Below are 20,890 nucleotides of genomic sequence, written 5' to 3' on the forward strand. Positions count from 1 at the left end.
GTACTCTATTATCTTACCCCTACAACTATGCTAAAGTTAATAAACACCTGCAATTTAAAATTTAAATTTGAAATTCCAGTGATCTAAAGTAGTGAAGCAAGAATATGAATGGTGGTAGCTAGTTAAACATGCCAATGTAGGGATAGACTAGCTTCCATCATTCTTCTATAGTTTAAAAGTAACTACCCCAACACTGTAATTAGGTGATATACATGCACATAGCATGTGTATTACAAAATATGCATAAAGTTGTTTCAAAATGCATGCACTCATTTTAAAGGTGAATTTACCATGGTGGAATGGGATATCTAGACTTGTGAATAGTAGATTCAATAACATCATTCACTGAACTACCAGAGGACTTGTTAATAGAACAGTGGAGCATAAGCCCATGCTTTTGCACCAACTTTAAACAGGCTGTAGGACCAGGTGTCCTACAGTAGGGCCAGGTGTCCTACAGATCTTCAGCACTTGTGCTGTAAAGCTTTAATAAATAAATAAATAAATAAATAAAACTCATAACCAGCTCATCACGGCTGACAGTGAATACTTAATTATGACCCAGGTAGGGACCCGCCAATTATGCTCATTATTTTACCTATTATGCTATGCTACACTGCTCAAAATTTTTCCTGTTAGCTATGCTTAAATTAATGCTCAATATTTAGCTATTATGCTGAAATTATGCTCAATATTTATACCTCAGTTTCCATGTTTTCTAGTAAATTTGCACTTTATGGGAAAACAGTAAGTTGCTGTAGCACAGACTCTAAATCCTTGCTTGTCAAAATACATGTCACAGAAAAGTCGATATATTCTAATAGAACAGTCAGGGGCGTAGCTAGCCAGAAAGTGATGGAGGGGCAGGCATACCCCACGAAACACTCAAAATCATTCATGATTGCAAAAAAGGCTAATGACCCAATGGTGGGCTAGCCAACATACGGTGTAGTATTATTACAGCTTAAAGAACTAGCTACGTAACTATTGCAGTACTGACTGCTTCCAATCGAGGTAGCTATATTCGTCGAGCATCATCGCACGTGCCACAACTGTACTCCAACAAATTCATCCACAGTCCGGTAGAGCTAATACTTTAGTGCAAATACAGGTTACTTTACGTTAGCCACAGCCTGTACTGCAGTCCTAGCACACTGCTGACAGGATGACGTATTCACTCACTTCACTCGGCGAAATTGAAATGCCATGTATTACACGAAATCCCACCTGTCTTGCTAGCAGAACTTGTAAGCTTGACTGATCCACCTGACTGACTGACTGACAAAGTAAAAACAGACTGCACTGCCGTACGTACAAAGGTCCAGTGTGATCGACTCGATAAAATAAACTTGGTACATTTATTTAGCTAACACTTTATCACCTCGTAGGCAGTAGGTTCGTAGCGTCATCTGGTCTCCTTTGTCACTTGTGACTCCTGCCGCAGAGAAGCGGGTCACTCTTTTTAGATTCAAAAATGTTCTATCACGCGAGTAATCTAGGCTAAATATAGAAGTATGTCTCTAATATTTTCGTTCGATGGATTCACGAACGAGTTGAATGTTGTGTGTGCGCATTCACTAGCAACCCCTGGTGATACCGCGTAGTAATGTACATAATTTACAGTCATTTGCAATTGCGTGTCAGTTTAATACTGGTAAACTTGTGACGAAGGTTTAAAAAAAATATCATTTAGTGATGGGGGGGCAAATGCCCCCCCTTGCCCCCCCTTAGCTACGCCTCTGAGAACAGTCAGCTGTCTGATTATTCTCTGACTGTTCTAATAGAGTATATCGATCTTTTTCTGTGATATGTATTTTGATAAGCAAAAATATATAGTAATGCACAAGTGTTCTGTCTATTATGCTAGCATTATGCCCAATGCTTTCAGGCACCTATTATTCTCATTGTTATGCCAGCATAATCGGCAGGTCCCTAGACCCAAGTAAATTTTGCATAACCCATCTTCAGACAACTTAGCATGCAATGAAAAAAGTTCACACTGTATTGTGTACTCAGACACTTTCTCTATAAATCTACATTTAGCACATAACAGCTATATATGTATTTACAAGTTAATGAGAGAAACAAAGTTACTTTTGTACATGCATGCTTATATTGTATGTACAAATAATAAGTTTGACTTGAAATTGGCACATGCAAATATGTTTAGGGAATGCAAGTAGAAAGTGTTTAGAAAATGGTACATGGGATTACCCAGTTGTCATAGATTGTCAAACAATTGAGCAAATGATGCGAGAAAAGATGGCTAATGGGTTGCTCTCTATGAATGACACTACCAATGTGCCAGACACTGTAGCATCTATTGCCAATGAATTACAGCAGTTCACAAGCACTTCACGACCTCTCCTACCAACTGATGCATCTTCATCTGCTTTTACTTTAAATGATCTCATCATGTAAGTAGCTAAATATCAACTATTGGAATGTTCATGGTTTTAAAAACAAATTATATATGTAATAGTTATACCATGGGCAAGAGTGCTTTGCCTGATATATATGCACAAGCCCGAGGGCAAGTGCGTATATACAGGCAAAGCACGAGTGCCCATGGTATTTCTAATTTAGCATGTAGACTCACCTAATTGGCAAAATCTGTAGTTGCTATACCCTTCTATTATATAGGGAACCAAGTAAGCTGTGATTGTGGGATGTAATTATGCCAAGCAAACTGTGATTGTTGGATTCAATTTAATGCATCAAATAGTAGTTTGATTTTATTATTGCTAATATAGCAATTTTAATAAGAGGCTAGTGTTAATTATGTTACTTTAATTGCTACATTTACAAAAGTAAAAATACAAACTATTGTTGATGTATTAAAATTGAATCCCACAATCACAGGTTGTTTGGCAGAATTCAATCCCACAAGCACAACTTGCTTGATTCCATATATAAGAGAAGAGGATAACAGTAAAACATCAAAGAAATCTGATGATTTCTGGATATAGTGTGCACACCTATTAGGTATGCAATGTCTCGAGTTAACGACATATGTGACCGGGCCTGCGAAAATAGGGCATGTGGGCACATAAAAATTGCCTACATTTTCAAACTTAGATGTGTCATAACTTTGTATTCCATGACTCTGTAGCCATGAAAGTTTCAGCACTTATTCAACATTTAGATGGCATTATAATACAAGTTACAGAATGGAAATATTCTATTCCAGCACTGAGATATGACATGTTATGTAACAGGGTGTAGTTTGTGCCCACATGCCCTATTTTCGCAGGCCCGGTCACATATACGCACTGGTGGCAGTGCGTATATCTCGTTAAGGCAGTGTGTAACGAGATATATACCACACCTGTGATTGAGATCAAAAGCACCGCGCTGTGGATTATAGCTGATATGCCATGGCAAACTGTGGTATATAACTGATATACCACGCTTTGTGGCTACGCTTACCATATAATGGTGTAATTTCACACATTCCGCAAAATCCTTATCTAAACGGTAAACAAGTCTCTAACAACAAGCGCCTAAATCAACCAACAATTATTCACCTCAGGAACTGGAATAACTTTCGATGAGCATCTCCAGTAGGTGCCGTTTCACTATAACTTACTATCTATAATCATTTTCATCTACTGGGGTGTAGAATATAACAGTTATAACACGATTACTCAGGATATGACTAAATATATGCACTCTCACTCGAGCGCTGCACACTCTCGTGAATCGTGCGTATATTTTAGTCATATCCCTCGAAAGCGTGTTATAATTATAAAATATATAATATTTCAATACCATACCTGTTTCACTTCCCATACAAAAGTCTGTGAAATTTATCCCTTATTTCACTGGTAGCAGTGAAAAAGTTGTACTTGCAATTTTATTGGCTAGAATTTATGTTAACAATGTAGCACCAATTAGTGTTGACACATGTTTAGTACATAGTTACAAATTGTGTACACAGCAACACTAATGTCATATATGTAGCGAGTATGGTATTAACTGGGAATAGCATGGGTATAGCAGTGAAATTTGGGATAAATACCACTCTTGTTGCATTGGAAATGGAAATTTTTACTTGGCTTCTCCTCGTGAAATTTTACCCATTTTCAATGCAACACTCGTGGTATGTATCCCAGATTTCACTGCTACCCATGCTATTACTAGTACATATCTTCAAAAAGCTTATAAAGTCAGTTGAAATACTATATACAGTATAATACCATACCTGTTTCACTGCCCATACAAAAGTCTCAATAGTAGCAGTGAAATTTATCCCGTATTTCACTGGTAGCAGTGAAAAAGTTGTAATTGCAATTTCATTGGCTAGAATTTATGTTAACAATTAGTGTTGACACATGTTTAGTACATAGTGACAAATTGCGTACATAGCAATGCTAATGCACAGCATGCGTATATGCAGCGAGTATGGTATTAACTGGGAATAGCATGGGTAGCAGTGAAATTTGGGATAAATACCACTCTTGTTGTATTGGAAATGGTAAATTTCACTCAGCTTCGCCTCGTGAAATTTATCCCCATTTCCAATACAACACTCGTGGTATTTATCCCAAATTTCACTGCTACCCATGCTATTACTAGTACGTATGAAATGGTTACACAAATATTTTCACCAAGTATTCTTCACTTATGGCTATTTTTTATATGTGTACTACATTATATGCTAATAATGCCATTTAGTACTAGTAATAGCAAGGGTAGCAGTGAAATTTGGGATAAATACCACTCTTGTTGTATTGGAAATGGTAAATTTCACTTGGCTCTGCCTCGTGAAATTTATCCCTATTTCCAATACAACATCGTGGTATTTATCCCAAATTTCACTGCTACCCTTGCTATTACTAGTACTAAATGGCATTATTAGCATATAATGTAGTACACATATAAAAAATAGCCATAAGTGAAGAATACTTGGTGAAAATATTTGTGTAACCATTTCATACGTACTAGTAATAGCATGGGTAGCAGTGAAATTTGGGATAAATACCACTCTTGTTGCATTGGAAATGGAAATTTTTACTTGGCTTCTCCTCGTGAAATTTTACCCATTTTCAATGCAACACTCGTGGTATGTATCCCAGATTTCACTGCTACCCATGCTATTACTAGTACATATCTTCAAAAAGCTTATAAAGTCAGTTGAAATACTATATACAGTATAATACCATACCTGTTTCACTGCCCATACAAAAGTCTCAATAGTAGCAGTGAAATTTATCCCGTATTTCACTGGTAGCAGTGAAAAAGTTGTAATTGCAATTTCATTGGCTAGAATTTATGTTAACAATTAGTGTTGACACATGTTTAGTACATAGTGACAAATTGCGTACATAGCAATGCTAATGCACAGCATGCGTATATGCAGTGAGTATGGTATTAACTGGGAATAGCATGGGTAGCAGTGAAATTTGGGATAAATACCACTCTTGTTGTATTGGAAATGGTAAATTTCACTCAGCTTCGCCTCGTGAAATTTATCCCCATTTCCAATACAACACTCGTGGTATTTATCCCAAATTTCACTGCTACCCATGCTATTACTAGTACGTATGAAATGGTTACACAAATATTTTCACCAAGTATTCTTCACTTATGGCTATTTTTTATATGTGTACTACATTATATGCTAATAATGCCATTTAGTACTAGTAATAGCAAGGGTAGCAGTGAAATTTGGGATAAATACCACTCTTGTTGTATTGGAAATGGTAAATTTCACTTGGCTCTGCCTCGTGAAATTTATCCCTATTTCCAATACAACATCGTGGTATTTATCCCAAATTTCACTGCTACCCATGCTATTCCCAGTTAATACCATACTCGCTGCATATACACTGCATACTGGCATATACGCATACTGTGCATTAGCATTGCTATGTATGCAATTTGTCACTATGTACTAAACATGCATAAACACTAATTGGTGCTACATTGTTAACATCAATTCTAGCCAATGAAATTGCAATTACAACTTTTTCACTGCTACCAGTGAAATATGGGATAAATTTCACTACTACTATTGAGACTTTTGTATGGGCAGTGAAACAGGTATGGTATTATTATAGTAATCGTATAGTGTGAATGTTTGACGAGGGAAACTTTTAACTAATTGGACTATCAAGCAATTTCATGAGTAAATTTTTGACAAAATGCTTCAATATTGTATAATGGATGCACTAAATGTAAAAATTTGAGAAGAATATTTTGACAAATTGTAATGTAAATTGACATATATACTTGTCCAAATTTTCCTTTTGCACTATACACCTGTATAGTAGCTGTATTGCTTAGCAATACGGTAATAGATCTTTAATTGTAAATTTAATTTTTTAAAGTATATACATGCATGATTTTTTAAACTATGAGAATTATTACCACACAGAGTGACTTTAATGACTACTGATGAATTTGGAACAGAACTACTGAGCAACGTGACAGAGGTATGTGTATACAATATGTGCCATCTTATAGGCTTACATTTGTGTATAGTTTGTACATATAATATGTACATTTAGCATATTAAAACATGCATAATTAGATCTGGAGTAGAACCATGAAAAAATTATTTTCTATATAAGTGTTCTATATTCCACAGTAGCAATTCATAGTACAGTTTCAGTATACATGGAATCTGCTTCCAGACTACATGGGGCTGGTTGGCTACTCATCGGCATATCAATAATATGATTATAGTTTATTGTAAATGGGTCACATTATAACTGTAACACAGGCATGAGAGATTTGCCCGTAATGTATTCCCTCTGCCTTCGAGCCAAATGTATGTCTGACAGGCCGAGGGCCACAGGCCCGAGTACAGAGGTTTCAGGCAAAGCCCAAGTGCCCCATGTTACAGCAAATAAGTAACACTTCCCATCCATATCAGACTGATAGCCTGCACAGAGCAATCAATCACCCATTGCAAGCCAATGCAACTGTAACCACTAGATATCAAAGTACTATTGAAGTAGGGATCACCCCAAAATTTCATCTGCCACCCAAAATTTCACCTTTGAAAATCATCCTAGAGACATTTTATGCAACGTAAATCACCTTTACAGAATATTACTAGTCCATATAATATATAATACACCATTAAATTAATAAAACACTTACAAGTGGCTGGATATAGAGAATTTTTTTTAAATTGCCTAAACTCGAATTTTAGTCTCACTACCTTACTACCTCACAGCCTCACTGCCTCACTGCCTCACTGACCACAGTCGCAAGGCTAGAGGCCAAACGAAGCAGCACATGGCCACCATTTTATGCCACAATAACAAACTCAGCAGTAGGATGTTTGCCTTTTTTCTTTCATCTTCAATCAGGCTGCTTGTCTTCTTCTCCATTCAACGAAACCATATCGAAGCATTAATTTCCATATCAATACTTTCTTTCAGCAGCATAAATTTAGATGCCACAAAATTATTTCAGAGCTGGATAGAGTATGGAGACCACACCTCTTAACAATCCAGCTATTTACTTAACCCCTTCTTGGTCTAGCTAGCTACACACCCCTTGGCTGACTCGAGATACTCTAATACAGCAGTCACTCTAATACAAGTAATAGCTGTTACACGGGGCATTCGGGCTTTGCCTGATATGTATGCCCTCTGCCCAGTAATAGTTGTAACACGGGCATGAGGGCTTTGCCTGATATGATATGTATGCCCGACTGCCCGAGGGCAGAGGGCATACATATCAGGCAAAGCCTTAATGCCCCATGTTACAGCTAATATGTAACACTTTGCATGGGTAGATCAAAGAAATAATACCTTTGATCTGGGAAGATCAAAGGAATAATTCCTTTGATCTGCATATTTGTGTTGTTAAGTGTTTCTTTCTTTTAGAAACTAATAAATGTATATAAACCTATATAGGCAAGATGCACTTTACATTGTGGGTTTCATGTGGCTTACAATTGAGTCTTCTGTGGCTCTCAATTGAGACAAACTGAATCCCACAATAAAACTATCTCTTGGTGATATAGGTTTCTTATACATTTTGAAAACCTTACATAGTAAGTGCTAGTGCTATAGTTTAAACATTTTTGAAACTATACCAAACCACATCAAAAGCACTTTCAAGTACATCAAAAGTACTCTCAAATACATGAAGTAACTTTAAAGGCTTTAAACTGATTGATTTAATAACTTTAAGGCTTTAAATACAACTTCAAAGTATTGCATAATAGTTGTAATTACCACATTCATCCCTGATCTTCCTTATATGTGACCGGGCCTGCGATAATAGGGCATGTGGGCACATGATTTTTGCCTAATTTTTCACACTTTCATCACTCATAACATTTTGTACCATTATGGTATGGCATTGCAATTTTCAGCTTTGAGTAAGCATTTAATTGGCATCATGATGCAAGTTACAGAATGGAAATATACATTTCCAATACTGAGATATGACCTGTAGAGTGATGGAGTGTAGTTTGTGCCCACATGCCCTGTTGTCGCAGGCCCGGTCACATATGTCAAAATAGTCTAGCTGTCAAAACAGCCTAGTTGTAGCCCTGCTACATTTCGTATGTAGCCCGGCTAGCTGGGCTACATACGAAATGTAGCCCGGCTAGCTGGGCTACATACGAAATGTAGCCCGGGCGATTATTTTGATCTGAAGTGTGAAAGTGTTACATCATTCATATGTACTATTCTAATAGAACAGTCACAAGTTACACACTAGTTAGTTGTGCTACAACAAGAAACAAGTGATGAATGATGGTATTACAGCATAGTTCGGTGGGAAAGTCCTTACTTTGGCACATTAGCTATAATAATTATTTTGTTCAATACCAAAATAGGGACATCCCTCTAAGTTATGCTGTAATTCCATCATTCATCTCTTGTTTCACAACTTTTTTTGTGTACATCCCTACTTCATATTTAAATTAACATTTTAAATACTAGTATATATGCATGCCTAAAAACTTCTATTATGGGTCAACCGCTTGTACCTTCTGATTATGTTTGGTAATGAGCCAAGATTCAACTCCGTATGCCATTGTATCAGTAAAATGGTTTATGTAAGTGCTTGTAGATTATTTTCTTTATGGCTTCTGTACATAAATATTATTTATTTGCTCGTCCAGCTTTATTTGCTAGTCCAGCTGCCTAGTGCTGTATTTCCCACACTTCATAACTTACGAAGCTGAAACTTAACCAGTGTCCCTATAGACAACAAAGAAACAATAAAATGAATTCTGAAAAGTGTGTGTCTATAATTACGTTACATAATAGTTATACCATGGCTGCAAAGGATTTTGCTTTTATATAAACCCAAACCCTGAGGGCCACAGGCCCTTAGGGTTCAAGTGTTTATATCAGCAAAATCATGTGGTATAAAGGATATAATTATATCACTCAGGGCACATTCACCTGATAGGCGAAAGAACTACAGAGCGCTCACCCCATTCAATTTTGTTTTATACACAAGCATCTGATGATTGATTGATTGTGGTTTCAATAGCATGGGCAAATATCTCTCAAAGCATTATTCCTATTATCATTTTGTTTCAACACACCAGGAACTTTTGATTATGGGATTGGTTGTTGGAGAGTAAAAGATCTATGTTTTTCACTATTGTGACAGTAAATAAGTTAGTTGTCACATTTGTCTTATTTTGTGGTCTGCTCAATGGCTGACATGTCCCCCACGCAGAGGGTAGAAATATGCATCCATTCATCACCCAAGCAATTGTTTTACAGATCATGAAGTTTCAAAAATAGTTCAAATCTAAACTTAACAACTATGCTGAGACTTGCCTGATTTGTAAACCAAAACCCACAATAAAACGCTCTGTATTGCTCAATAAATGAGTCAAAGCATTTCATATCTTTGAACTGGTTGAGCATCACAGCAATGAACAAACCGCATTCCCATGATATTGCCCTGGTATTATTTAGATATTGCCTGGAAAATATGTGAATTAAACCCTGAGTAGTGCCTCTGAATGCCCACACTAAAGTGCAATATAATAGCTAATATACTCACATTTGGTTAGGTAAGTATAGTGCTTACCTGTGATTTGAAACATATGATAACAATGTCTGTGATGTCTACATGCAGACTAATAACCCATGGTGTGATAACCCACAGTGGACACTTGACCTGCATCAAATATGCCGCCACATTTAAAAGCATAATAAGCTGGAGTGCTATGCCAGCATAATGCATGTTAAGGGAAACTATGGAGCTTAATTCCTTGAAAATAGATAGAAATCCCTAATAGTGCAGTCAGTGGAAACTGCAACATACAATTATAGCAGTCAAATGCATTGTACATAGCTCATTAAATTGATACTCTAATAGAACAGTCACTTTGTAGTGAACCCTCTAAAGGAGAAAAATGTTCCAAGAAATTGTAATAAATGTTGCTACCCTGTGAGCATAATGCAGCAAACACAATGGGAACACTGAAGAGCATAATGAGTGAAAATTTTGGGAAATTCTTGAAAGCATTTTGGGAAAATTTTGAGCATACCATATTTGACTCAGGCCTAGTAGGTGCCAGTATATACTGTACAACCAATCATCTGAGCTAGAACAAGCAAATAACCTGCACTGCACTGGGTAACCAATCACCCCTGCTAGTATGAGTAAGATTTCTGCATTCATTTATAGACATGACTGATGACTTCGATGATGTGGTTAGTAGCAGATATCATTGTTATTACATTTGTTAATATGAATGGATGAGCTCTAGTCCTGGGAAAGTCACAGAAATATGCTATGAGCAAACTTAATCAATTGTGTGTTACCCACAATATTGAACACTAACTAGACTCAACACTAGAACACATATAGGTTGCCAAACTGCAGTGAAACACATGTAACCAATTGTATTAGTTAGTTTCTGCATGTATGGTGTGTTATTACTAGTTATAGTATCATATGAAGCTACTTTAGTGTATTGCACTTATATACACTCCTCATCCTCACACATCAGAAGTTTGTTATTGATAAACAACATTATGATAAACAACAGTAAATTTCCTTGGAGTCGGACTGTATTGTATATAAGTGCAATACATAATTGTGACCAGATTCACATAACCCGGCTTCCACACACACGAAATCAAACTTACTTTTTTACCGGATATGGATTGCTGGTGTAATACACTATCATATTCCACTCTGTATTTCCTTCAGGACAGGCAGGTTTGGTTTCTGCAGCAGCTTTCTTCTGACCCTGTCAAAGTCACGAGTGGAAGATTGGTGCTATTAAATGGCCATTAGGGACGCGTTAGTTTTGCCACAAAATTTTGGCATAATGGGTGGGTAAAAGCAATGAGCAAAATGCTAGCATAATAGGTACAATTTTTGTGAAGTGGACATAAAAATTGCACAAAAGATCGAGATACTCTAATAGAACAGTCAGGTGTGCTAAAATGTCGACAGTGCATAGGGATCATTCCGTGTCAAATGAACAAGGAATTTAGGGTCACTTCTCGGATTTTGACGAAACTTGGTGTGTTTGTAGTACTTATGGTGTTTATCACTCATGCAAATTTTTAGCTCCATACATTCCATAGTTTCTGATTTATGACCACAAATATTTTGAATATTTCATGAAAATTTGGTCCATCTCTTGTTAAAAATCAATTGCAACCTTGCACTGTGTAAATACAATTTTCGGTGATGGAAGACTGTTGATTGACCTTTCCAGTGATCCCTAAATTATGGGATATCTACTTAATTATGGTTCAAAAGTACTTCATTGAAAACTTTAATCCCTTATATTTTGAAAAATGCTGCTTGAAATTTTTCGAATTCTTTAGTGAATAATGATGGGGCTATAGTCTATGTTTGATAAATTTTTGTGGTGGGACCACAATGGGCTCAAGAGATATAATGAATTATGTTGTGGTATGCGGTGGAATTTCTAGTATATTATTGCTGTATTGGAGTATACACCTCCAATAAACACTCGCAACAAGGCCATGCCAAGTTTGCCTTACAGAGTGAAGGTGTCTAGGTGCATTGCAACCTGTATTAATGACCACCTCTATTGAAAGGCCATCAATGTGCTACAGTTAAGTTATACTTCTTTAATGTATAGCACCAAAGCATCAACCCTTTCTAGCAAATCCAAAAATGGTCCTTATTAGACAGGTTCACTATAAAGTACAGATCTGACCACCATGTGTCCATGAACATTATGTAAATGTATCATCTCTTCACAAATACCATCACTTCACAAATACCTTCTTTATTAAGTTGAATACCACTGTAGTGGACTTAGCCATATTTAAGTTGCGTATGTGGCTACATAGATACATGCAACAGAACTCCTCACCTGGATACTTTGATAACCAGGACACCTGTTTATACACTGTACTCCCACTCTAGTGGTGCACATACATTTAGACCATGATATTTCTGTGGCTTCTGTAATATGAGCACTTTATTATGGTCCTAACAATGGAGGGGTTTTACCATACATGCATTAATTGTACCTCAATATGTGAAATTAATTACAACATTACTTTACATTCATGACCACTTTGAAGATCAAGTCATAAACTCATACACATACTCACATAGGACATGCTGACCACATACTTAACATTTGCCTGTACTGATCTTCAAAGCGTCAACCCAAAATACTTTGAAAAACCATTTTAGTAATTGCAGTACTATAAATCACACATTGAGGTACAAGCAAGTATTAATAATATAAAAACTCTTGGTACAAGTAATGCATCTGCTGTATATAGTGTAACTATTCTATTCTCTGGACCATTGATGAAGTGTTCATTTTTGAGAAACCACAGACTTGTCTTGGGCCCAAAATGTACGTACAATTATAAAGTAAGATCATGAGGCTATTAAGGTGCCCAAGTATCCTTTTTGAGGAGGTCTGTTGTACCTATGCAGCCATGTATGTAACTTGAATAGTGTAGAGTGGGGATATGTATGTAAGTGCACTACAGCAAGATTTTATTTAATAAATAAGGTATAACTGAAGAGATGGTACAACATTAATGTGTTTATAGACGCATGGTAATCCCATTTATAGTCAACCTGTCTAATAAGGGACATTTTTGGATTTGCTAGAAAGGGTTGATGCTTTGATGCTATACGTACATTAATATCCAATTAAAGTATAAATTAGCTGCAGCTTATAGATGGTCTTTCAATACAGGTGGTCATTAATACAGGTTGTAATGTACCTAGACACCTTCACTCTGTAAGACAAACATGGCATGGCCTTGTTTTAAGTGGTTATTGGAGGTGTACACTCCAATACAGCAATAGTACACTGCAAATTCCACCGCATACCACAACATAATTAATTATATCTTATGAGCCCATTGTGGTCCCACCACAAAAATTTATTAAACATAGACTATGACCAAATCATTATTCACAAAAGAATTCAAAAAATTTCAAGCAGCATTTTTCAAAATATAAAGGATTAAAGTTTTCAATGAAGTACTTTTGAACCATAATTAAGTAGATATCCCATAATTTAAGGATCACTGGAAAGGTCAATCAACAGTCTTCCATCACTGAAAATTGTGTTTAAAAATATTTACACAGTACAAAGTTGCAGTTGATTTTGTAACTAGAGATGGACCAAATGTGACTGAATTTGACAAAACAAGGCTTCGACGCACAAAGCTTTGTTAGGAGATATGGCGATTTTAAGGAATCATTGTGTAATAACTTCCCAGTGCCTTCAGCTGTGCAAACAACATTTGCACCAATTGTTCATCTGTTCACTAGCTATCACTGAGTGGGTGTATACATTTCTGATACCCAAAATTTGCCCTGTTTTGAGCAGCTTTTTTCGAGCGGGTAATAATATCACAGATGGTAGTAATAGGGTGGGAGGGTGGGGGTGGACGGTGGTCTTAATATACGGGTATAAAATGGAGTAAGAAGACGATTGGAATCCAGAGGCCAAGTTTGGACTCTCCATGGCCCTCCATGGCCCTCAAATTACTCCAAATTGACTGAGAACACTATTGGGGAGCTCTCTGTGAAGTCCCAGCTCACTACACACCATTATCACAAAGCCATGGCCATTTAATGGTGCCAATCTCACACTCGTGGCTTTGACAGGGTCGGAAGAAAGCTGCTACAGAAACCAGACTTGTCAGTGCTGAAGGAAGTACAGTGTGAAATATGATAGTGTATTAGACCAGCAATCCATTTCTGGTAAAATCGTAAGTTTGATTTTGTGTGTGTGGAAGCCTGGTTTTGTGAAATCCGGTCACAAATTTTCATGAAATGTTCAAAATATTTGTGGTCATAAATCAGAAACTATGGAATGTATGGAGCTAAAAATTTGCATTAGTGATAAGCACCACAGGTACTACAAACACACCACGTTTCGTCAAAATGCGAGAGGTGACCCTAAATTCCTTGTTGATTTGACATGGAATGACCCATAGCTAATTGTTACAGGGACAATCGAGATTCCCTAATAAAACAGTCAGACATGTTAAGCAATATTAGCTTGCTACTTGCTTTACATGTTAGAAGTAATTTTTGATCGAGATACTCTAATAGAACAGTCACTTTAAGACAAAACTGTAGCTTTGCACTGGAAATATTCAATTAACGAAGATCAGTGCTGAGCAAAATTTATAATTCTTGAGGAACATAATAGGTGAAAAATAAAAGAATTGCTGGAAAGAAAAATAGATGAAAAAAAAAGCAAAATAGACTGGTCGTAATGGCCACGGCTTTGTTGTAATAGTGTGTAGTGAGCTGGGACTTCACAGAAAGCTCACCAATAGTGTTCTCAATCAATTTGGAGTAATTTGAGAGCCATGGAGGGCCCAAACTTGGCTTCTGGATTCCATTCATCTTCTTGCTGCCACCCCCCACCCACTGCCCTTATTATGACCACCTGTGATATCATTACCTACTTGAAAAAATCTTCCCAAAACAGGGAATATTTTGGGTATCAGAAACCTATACACCCACACAGTGATAGCTAGTAAATAGATGAATAATTGGTGCAAATTTTGTTTGCACAGCTGTAGGCACTGGAAAGTTACTACACAATGATTACTTAAAATTGCCATATCTCCTAACGAAGCTTATTGCGTCGAAGCTGGGTTTTGCCAAAGTTAGTTACAATATTATTATACCATATAGTAAAAAATTTTAGCGGTAAAAAACTTTGACGGATTTAGTGAATAGCATTCAATTCACCAAAGTTTTTTTGCCAATTATTTTAGATTATCACACGAGCACATCGAATAACTAGAACTTGAGATGAAGGCCAGCTCGTAATACCACGCAATAAAGATCAAGCTGGCTTTGGAGATCTTCCTAGGAATTTGTCCCACTGTTCAGTGTAAGCACTCCTTGGGATAAAATTTCCGACTGGCTTCCCGTTTGCACGCGTCAGCTTGTTCATTGTTTCGTGATGGATTTGGCCAAATGCTTTGATATATGTGATAACCTCTGCTACTGGAGTTCACTGGAAAAGTAAATACGGTCGCTCTCTGCATTGCAGGAGATAGCGAAGCATGCACCTTTGCTACCACGCTGTTAAATCAGTAGCTACAAAAGTACTGCTACAACAACAACAATGCTAGCTACCTATACACTTACTACACTACTTAATTGATGAGTTGACACCTTGTTGTTTAATCATAGATTATCGAGAGATAATCTATGGTTTAATACCCTTACGTACTGTACAGTAAAAATTTTGGCGATAAAAACTTTGGCAAATATTATTTAAATTGCCAAAGTTTTTTCCACCAATTTTTTCAACAGAGGGGTTCATCACACTTTTTTACTGCCAAAGTGTTTTACTATACGGTAGTAACACTATCAACTTTTCAAACTAGATTTTAATTGACTGCAAATAGCCTATTTTAAATATTTAGGCTAAGTGAGATGGTATTTTAGTTAATTTCACCAATAAATTGATTCTGGTGAACTTTGACAGACATCATGAAAGTCGAAAGCTTCAGCTTCTGGGAGCGTAGTTCCCCAGACCCCCTGCTGCTGGATATCCCATACTATAGTCATATCCCCCTCACCTCTGCCACTGCCAACATTACACTTAATGGAATTGAATTGTATTGACTATAAAATTGCAAGTAATCTTGGGACAAATTTAATGTGTCATTTGTGCCCTTATAAAGCCTGCGAATTGTGCAAACTAAAAAAATATTTAAAAAGTATGGACCATGATTACAATTATATTGAAATGAGGGTGTGGTGTACATATGTGACCGGATTTGACAAAACCAGGCTTCCACACACATCCAAATTAATGGCTTTAAAGGTTCATAACTCAATGTAGGAGCATGCTATCAGTTTAAACTTTGGATCTGTTATTATATAATGCAATGAATGCATTGTGTGAATATTGTAGGTCACTAGCATACTGCATCGTAAAATTACAAGCGATTAAAGTCAAAGAATTGGATGTGTGTGGAAGCCTGGTTTTGTCGAATCCGGTCACATATATAAGTGTATTACAGTAGACCCTTAATTATCCGTACTCTCGTTTATCCAAAATTGGAAACGGTTGTTCTATTGGACTATTTTGAGTACAGGTGTGTGTTCTTTAGAATATTTGAATAGAGCTCTGTATATAATTGTATGAGCTTCAGTTATCCTACGGTAACTATCCATTTATCTGAGCACTTTACCATTGCCTGAGACACATTGGAGTTCAGATAATGGAGGGTCTGCTGTCCTACACTATTATACAGTGTATCACTGCGGTTGTAGCTATGTATGTACAATTTAACTCCTTTTTCATACTGTATTCAGGATTTTACAAGTGTATTGGATAGTCTCCTAGATGAAAGAAATGATATAGCATTTGCTGAAAAAGGAAGAGAGGTTTGTTCATTAATGCAAGATACTGTATTGTTAATACAGTGGAACTTCATTATCCGGACCCCAATTATCCAGATTCTCGGTTAACTGAACTACAGAAATTACTGCTCTATTAGAGTAGTGACTGTTCTATTAGGGTAGTTGAAATACTAATATTGTAAAATTTTTTCTTTATACTATTTTAAGGTTATTTATACACAGTTTCAGAGATACTGACTTTTCAGACTTATGGACCACCCCTGCATAGTCCCAAGGGGTTCGGATAACTGAGGTTCCACTGCATACATATATATATATATATATATATATATATATATATATATATGTACCACTCTGCGTGGGCAGTTCAAAGGCACCGCCAGTGCCATAATTTGTATATTGCACTGCTGCAGACCGCAGCGAGTGCATTATAACTTATAACACACTGGTTGCGGTTTTGTAGACCACAACGAGTGCATTATAAGTTATAATGCACCGACTGCAGTGCAATATACAGATATTGCACTGGCTGCGGTTTTATGCAGCATAGCACAAGTGCCGGTGGCGAAGACCACTACGACACCTCACCTAATAGGTGGAAGGACACTTCACAGATCACTCGAATTCTTTTATATCCTGACATGTAAAGGTCGATTGTGGGCCATAACGTCACCAATACGTATAATGTTTACAAGCAGCCAATGGCGATCGAAAAAGCCAACATGGGTGGCCACAACTCTAGTCTACATATATATATAAACGTACTTATACACCTTACTAGTCTGGTGCCATCTTAGCCCAGATTAAACTGTAGTCCACTTCAACAATGACTCAATAAAACAAATATATTCTAAATAATACTAACCTTTACATTCGATTGTGGTAGCCAGTTTTGTCATGCCACCAGATTCGAGTTTAGCCAGTGTGAATAGTAAGAATTAGACTAGTATTGTTTAGTAGTTGGGTTTTGTTTACTTAAAACGTCTATTTAGCTCCTTTTTTTTCGCTCGAGGGAATCACTATGGTGATTAGTCTGGCGCTTAGTCTATATGGCGATTGAGTGATCACGCTGGCATGTTGAGCACTACATAATGAGAGTCGAACAGCGAATGCAGGTTAGTGATATAACCCATAGCGTACTAGCTTTCAATATCTCAGGTGGCTGCAGTACTGCAGGGGGAACGTCATTGCAACGTCCGGCTTGGTTACCCACAATCGATGTTAGAAACCTGGCCTTTATAAGTGTTACAGCTGTCTTGTGAGACTCTCCCCACCTATTAGGTGAGTGGTACATAACAGTTATACAACGTGCACTCGTGCTCTGCCTGTATAAACGCACTTGCCTTCGGGCCTAACGGCCTTCAGGCTCGTGCATTTATATCAGGCAGAACACTCGTGGCCGTTGTATAACTATATAATATTATAGTTTCAATGTACTAAATATAAAATATTTAGTGGTCATGGAATAGGAGCCATGATTTAATGCCAAAATCTGGTACTGCCTTTTTTCGCATAGCACCCTACCCTAACACAGTGATAACTGTTATTGCAGCTGCCTAGAAATATGAAATATATGTGTTAAATATTAAGATGATACCCATCAGCTACTTTAAGGTGGCGTTGAAGTAATCATGTGAAGCCATACAATTCCCATTGAACAAGTGCTTGTTTTCAACCACGTGCTTAATTGAAAATTTTAAAGTGCCAATAACTTTTGTTCAAATGGTACAAATTCTACAGGAATTTGTATCTAAACAACCTAAGACCATCTACATTACTAGATAAAATTCTGCAAGATACATATGTAGATTAATTTCTTTACAAGGATACATACTGCATAAATTACAGCCTTCTCCATCTTATTTCTCTACAATGGAGCAATGCAGCGACTAGCTGTTTGACTTACAAACATTTCTTACTTTGTAGAACAATGTGACAGAGCCCGAATTGTGTATAAAAGTATAAAAGCTTGAGAAAATAGCTTTTCACGGCTTCCATGTAGGATAAAACGCCCTGGAAACAAAGATCTCTAAAAATTTCTCTGTAGCCTTTTAGAGGCACGCTTTCTCAATGCCTGTACCAAATTTTGATGGCATATGGCACGTAATTTTGAAGATATTAGCAGGATAGTGAGACTAATTGGCTGGCAAGGGCGCGCTCCGTATAGCACTAATCACGAGACATCAGCACACTTCGTTTGCCAGTGATTTAACCAAAGCTTTGAAGCCTTCTAGACGTGAATATTATTACTTATATCAACAGCAGTAGCTCATAAGTCTGATGGAGTTAGTTCTTTCCAGCGCTACAATCATGTTTGAAATGGCTTACAGTTTTCCGGGTTTGTTCGCATATGACCACCAACATCCTGTTCAATTAACATTGTAAGGCTTCACATAATTACTTCAATGCCACCTTAAAATAATGCTCTTTTATGACCATTCTTTATTAATTTTATCAAGAGGCATTTTTGTAAATTTAAACTCCTCTAAAAAGTGCATCTTTGCAAAGTACGTACTCTGTTATGCTAATGGAAAGCTTAAAATCCTTTGAAACATCCGTAGCTAGTCTGTTATTTGAAATTGGTTAACTCTCATATAGTGTATTGTCATTGTGAAGACTCACCAAAATGAAATTTCACCAAAATGAAATTTTAGTTATTATCATTAATACAAACCAAGTACTAGGCCTTGAGACATAGGATAGATTCACCTGTGAACAAAGGCACAACCATATAATAATTATGCCTGCTTGTGCTGATGACTTTAACATACATGTAATTCTACATAACGCCCAGTATCACAACCATTTTTAATTTCAGAATTTGCAAAGAAGACAATTAGCAAATGCCCAAGAGTGACTGCAGGAGAGCCATAGGCCACTTTACATGTAAATAACAAAATTACTGTTTGTAGTTGTATTTTAAGTCCAGCATAGCACTCCAGGTATAGGGATCCGCCGATTATACTGGCATAATTTTGAGGTACCTGAAAGCATTGAGCATAATGCTAGCATAATAGGAAGAATATTTGAGCCATACTACAAATCCTTGATGGTCAAAATGCATATCACAGAAAAAGATCGATATACTCTAATAGAACAGTCAATCAGCTGACTGTTCTATTAGAGTATATTGATCTTTTCTGTCAAATGCATTTTAAAGAGCAAGGATGTGCTTTAGCTATTTATTATGTGCTCATAACTGCAAATTTATTGGGAAATGAGGTATAAATCTTGAGCATAATTTGAGCATAATAGGTAAAATTTTTGAGCAGTGCAGCATAGCATAATAGGTAAAATTTTGAACATAATAGGCGGGTCCCTATCCAGGTGTCAGTGCTGGAACAACCAGCTGACACCAGCTTGGATACCAGATGATGTGCTCGTGAACAACAAGGTAAGGAGTATGTTTCAATGTTTTACTTTTATTGTACATCTTCATTCTTCACATGGCTTGCTAGCTGGAATTTTTTCCACTTTTAGTTGCTAATATATAGTCAGTTGCCAATAATCTACAATCAACAAGAAGATGCACTGCTGCATATACAACAATGTTTAACTATCTCCTATATGTTGTGTGTATAATATTATAGACTGATCACTATGCCAACTAGTGCCAATGCCACACCACTGATTTACTGGCACATCACCTGTGGCCTATAGTTAGCTTCAACAGAATCTATTGTGCCATATAGGCTTGATTGGGATGATTTGCCAGTTGTGTCTTCATCACCTTGTGTGTCACTTCATTACTGACTCATCTTCAGAGACATGTCACACCTATAATATAAACAAATCAATTAATACCACTATAGCTAACTTAATTTGTTGTTTTTTTTGTTGTACAAGTTGCATTATTATTATTTTTAGTGTTGTGATATTCTGATGCCAATTAAACTCCCTTGCTTGTGTACATATGCATGCATATCATTTCCATAGGAACACACACTGCTCTGAGTGCTGGCTATGGCACTGTTTATACATGACCAATGGGTAGGTTGCAAAGTTAGTACATGTACATAGTTCATTGTTTTACACTTAACCTGGCTTGCATGCTAGCTGGAATTATTTTCTGCAGTTGTCAATG

At 36.8% G+C, this 20,890-nt stretch overlaps 1 protein-coding gene across 1 annotated transcript in view; it reads left to right on the forward strand.

Moving 5' to 3' along the window:
- The first annotated feature begins 2,342 nt into the window (after positions 1–2,342).
- Positions 2,343–20,890, forward strand: part of LOC136254628 (adhesion G protein-coupled receptor L3-like) — a 77,019-nt gene continuing 58,471 nt past the window's right edge. The window contains exons 1-3 of the mRNA XM_066047372.1: positions 2,343–2,417; positions 6,380–6,437; positions 16,759–16,830. Of these exons, the coding sequence (XP_065903444.1) occupies positions 6,390–6,437; positions 16,759–16,830 (120 nt within the window). The 5' untranslated portion in view covers positions 2,343–2,417; positions 6,380–6,389. The remainder of the gene's footprint in view (positions 2,418–6,379; positions 6,438–16,758; positions 16,831–20,890) is intronic.

Source organism: Dysidea avara, chromosome 4, assembly GCF_963678975.1.
Source record: "Dysidea avara chromosome 4, odDysAvar1.4, whole genome shotgun sequence".
NCBI lineage: Eukaryota > Metazoa > Porifera > Demospongiae > Dictyoceratida > Dysideidae > Dysidea > Dysidea avara.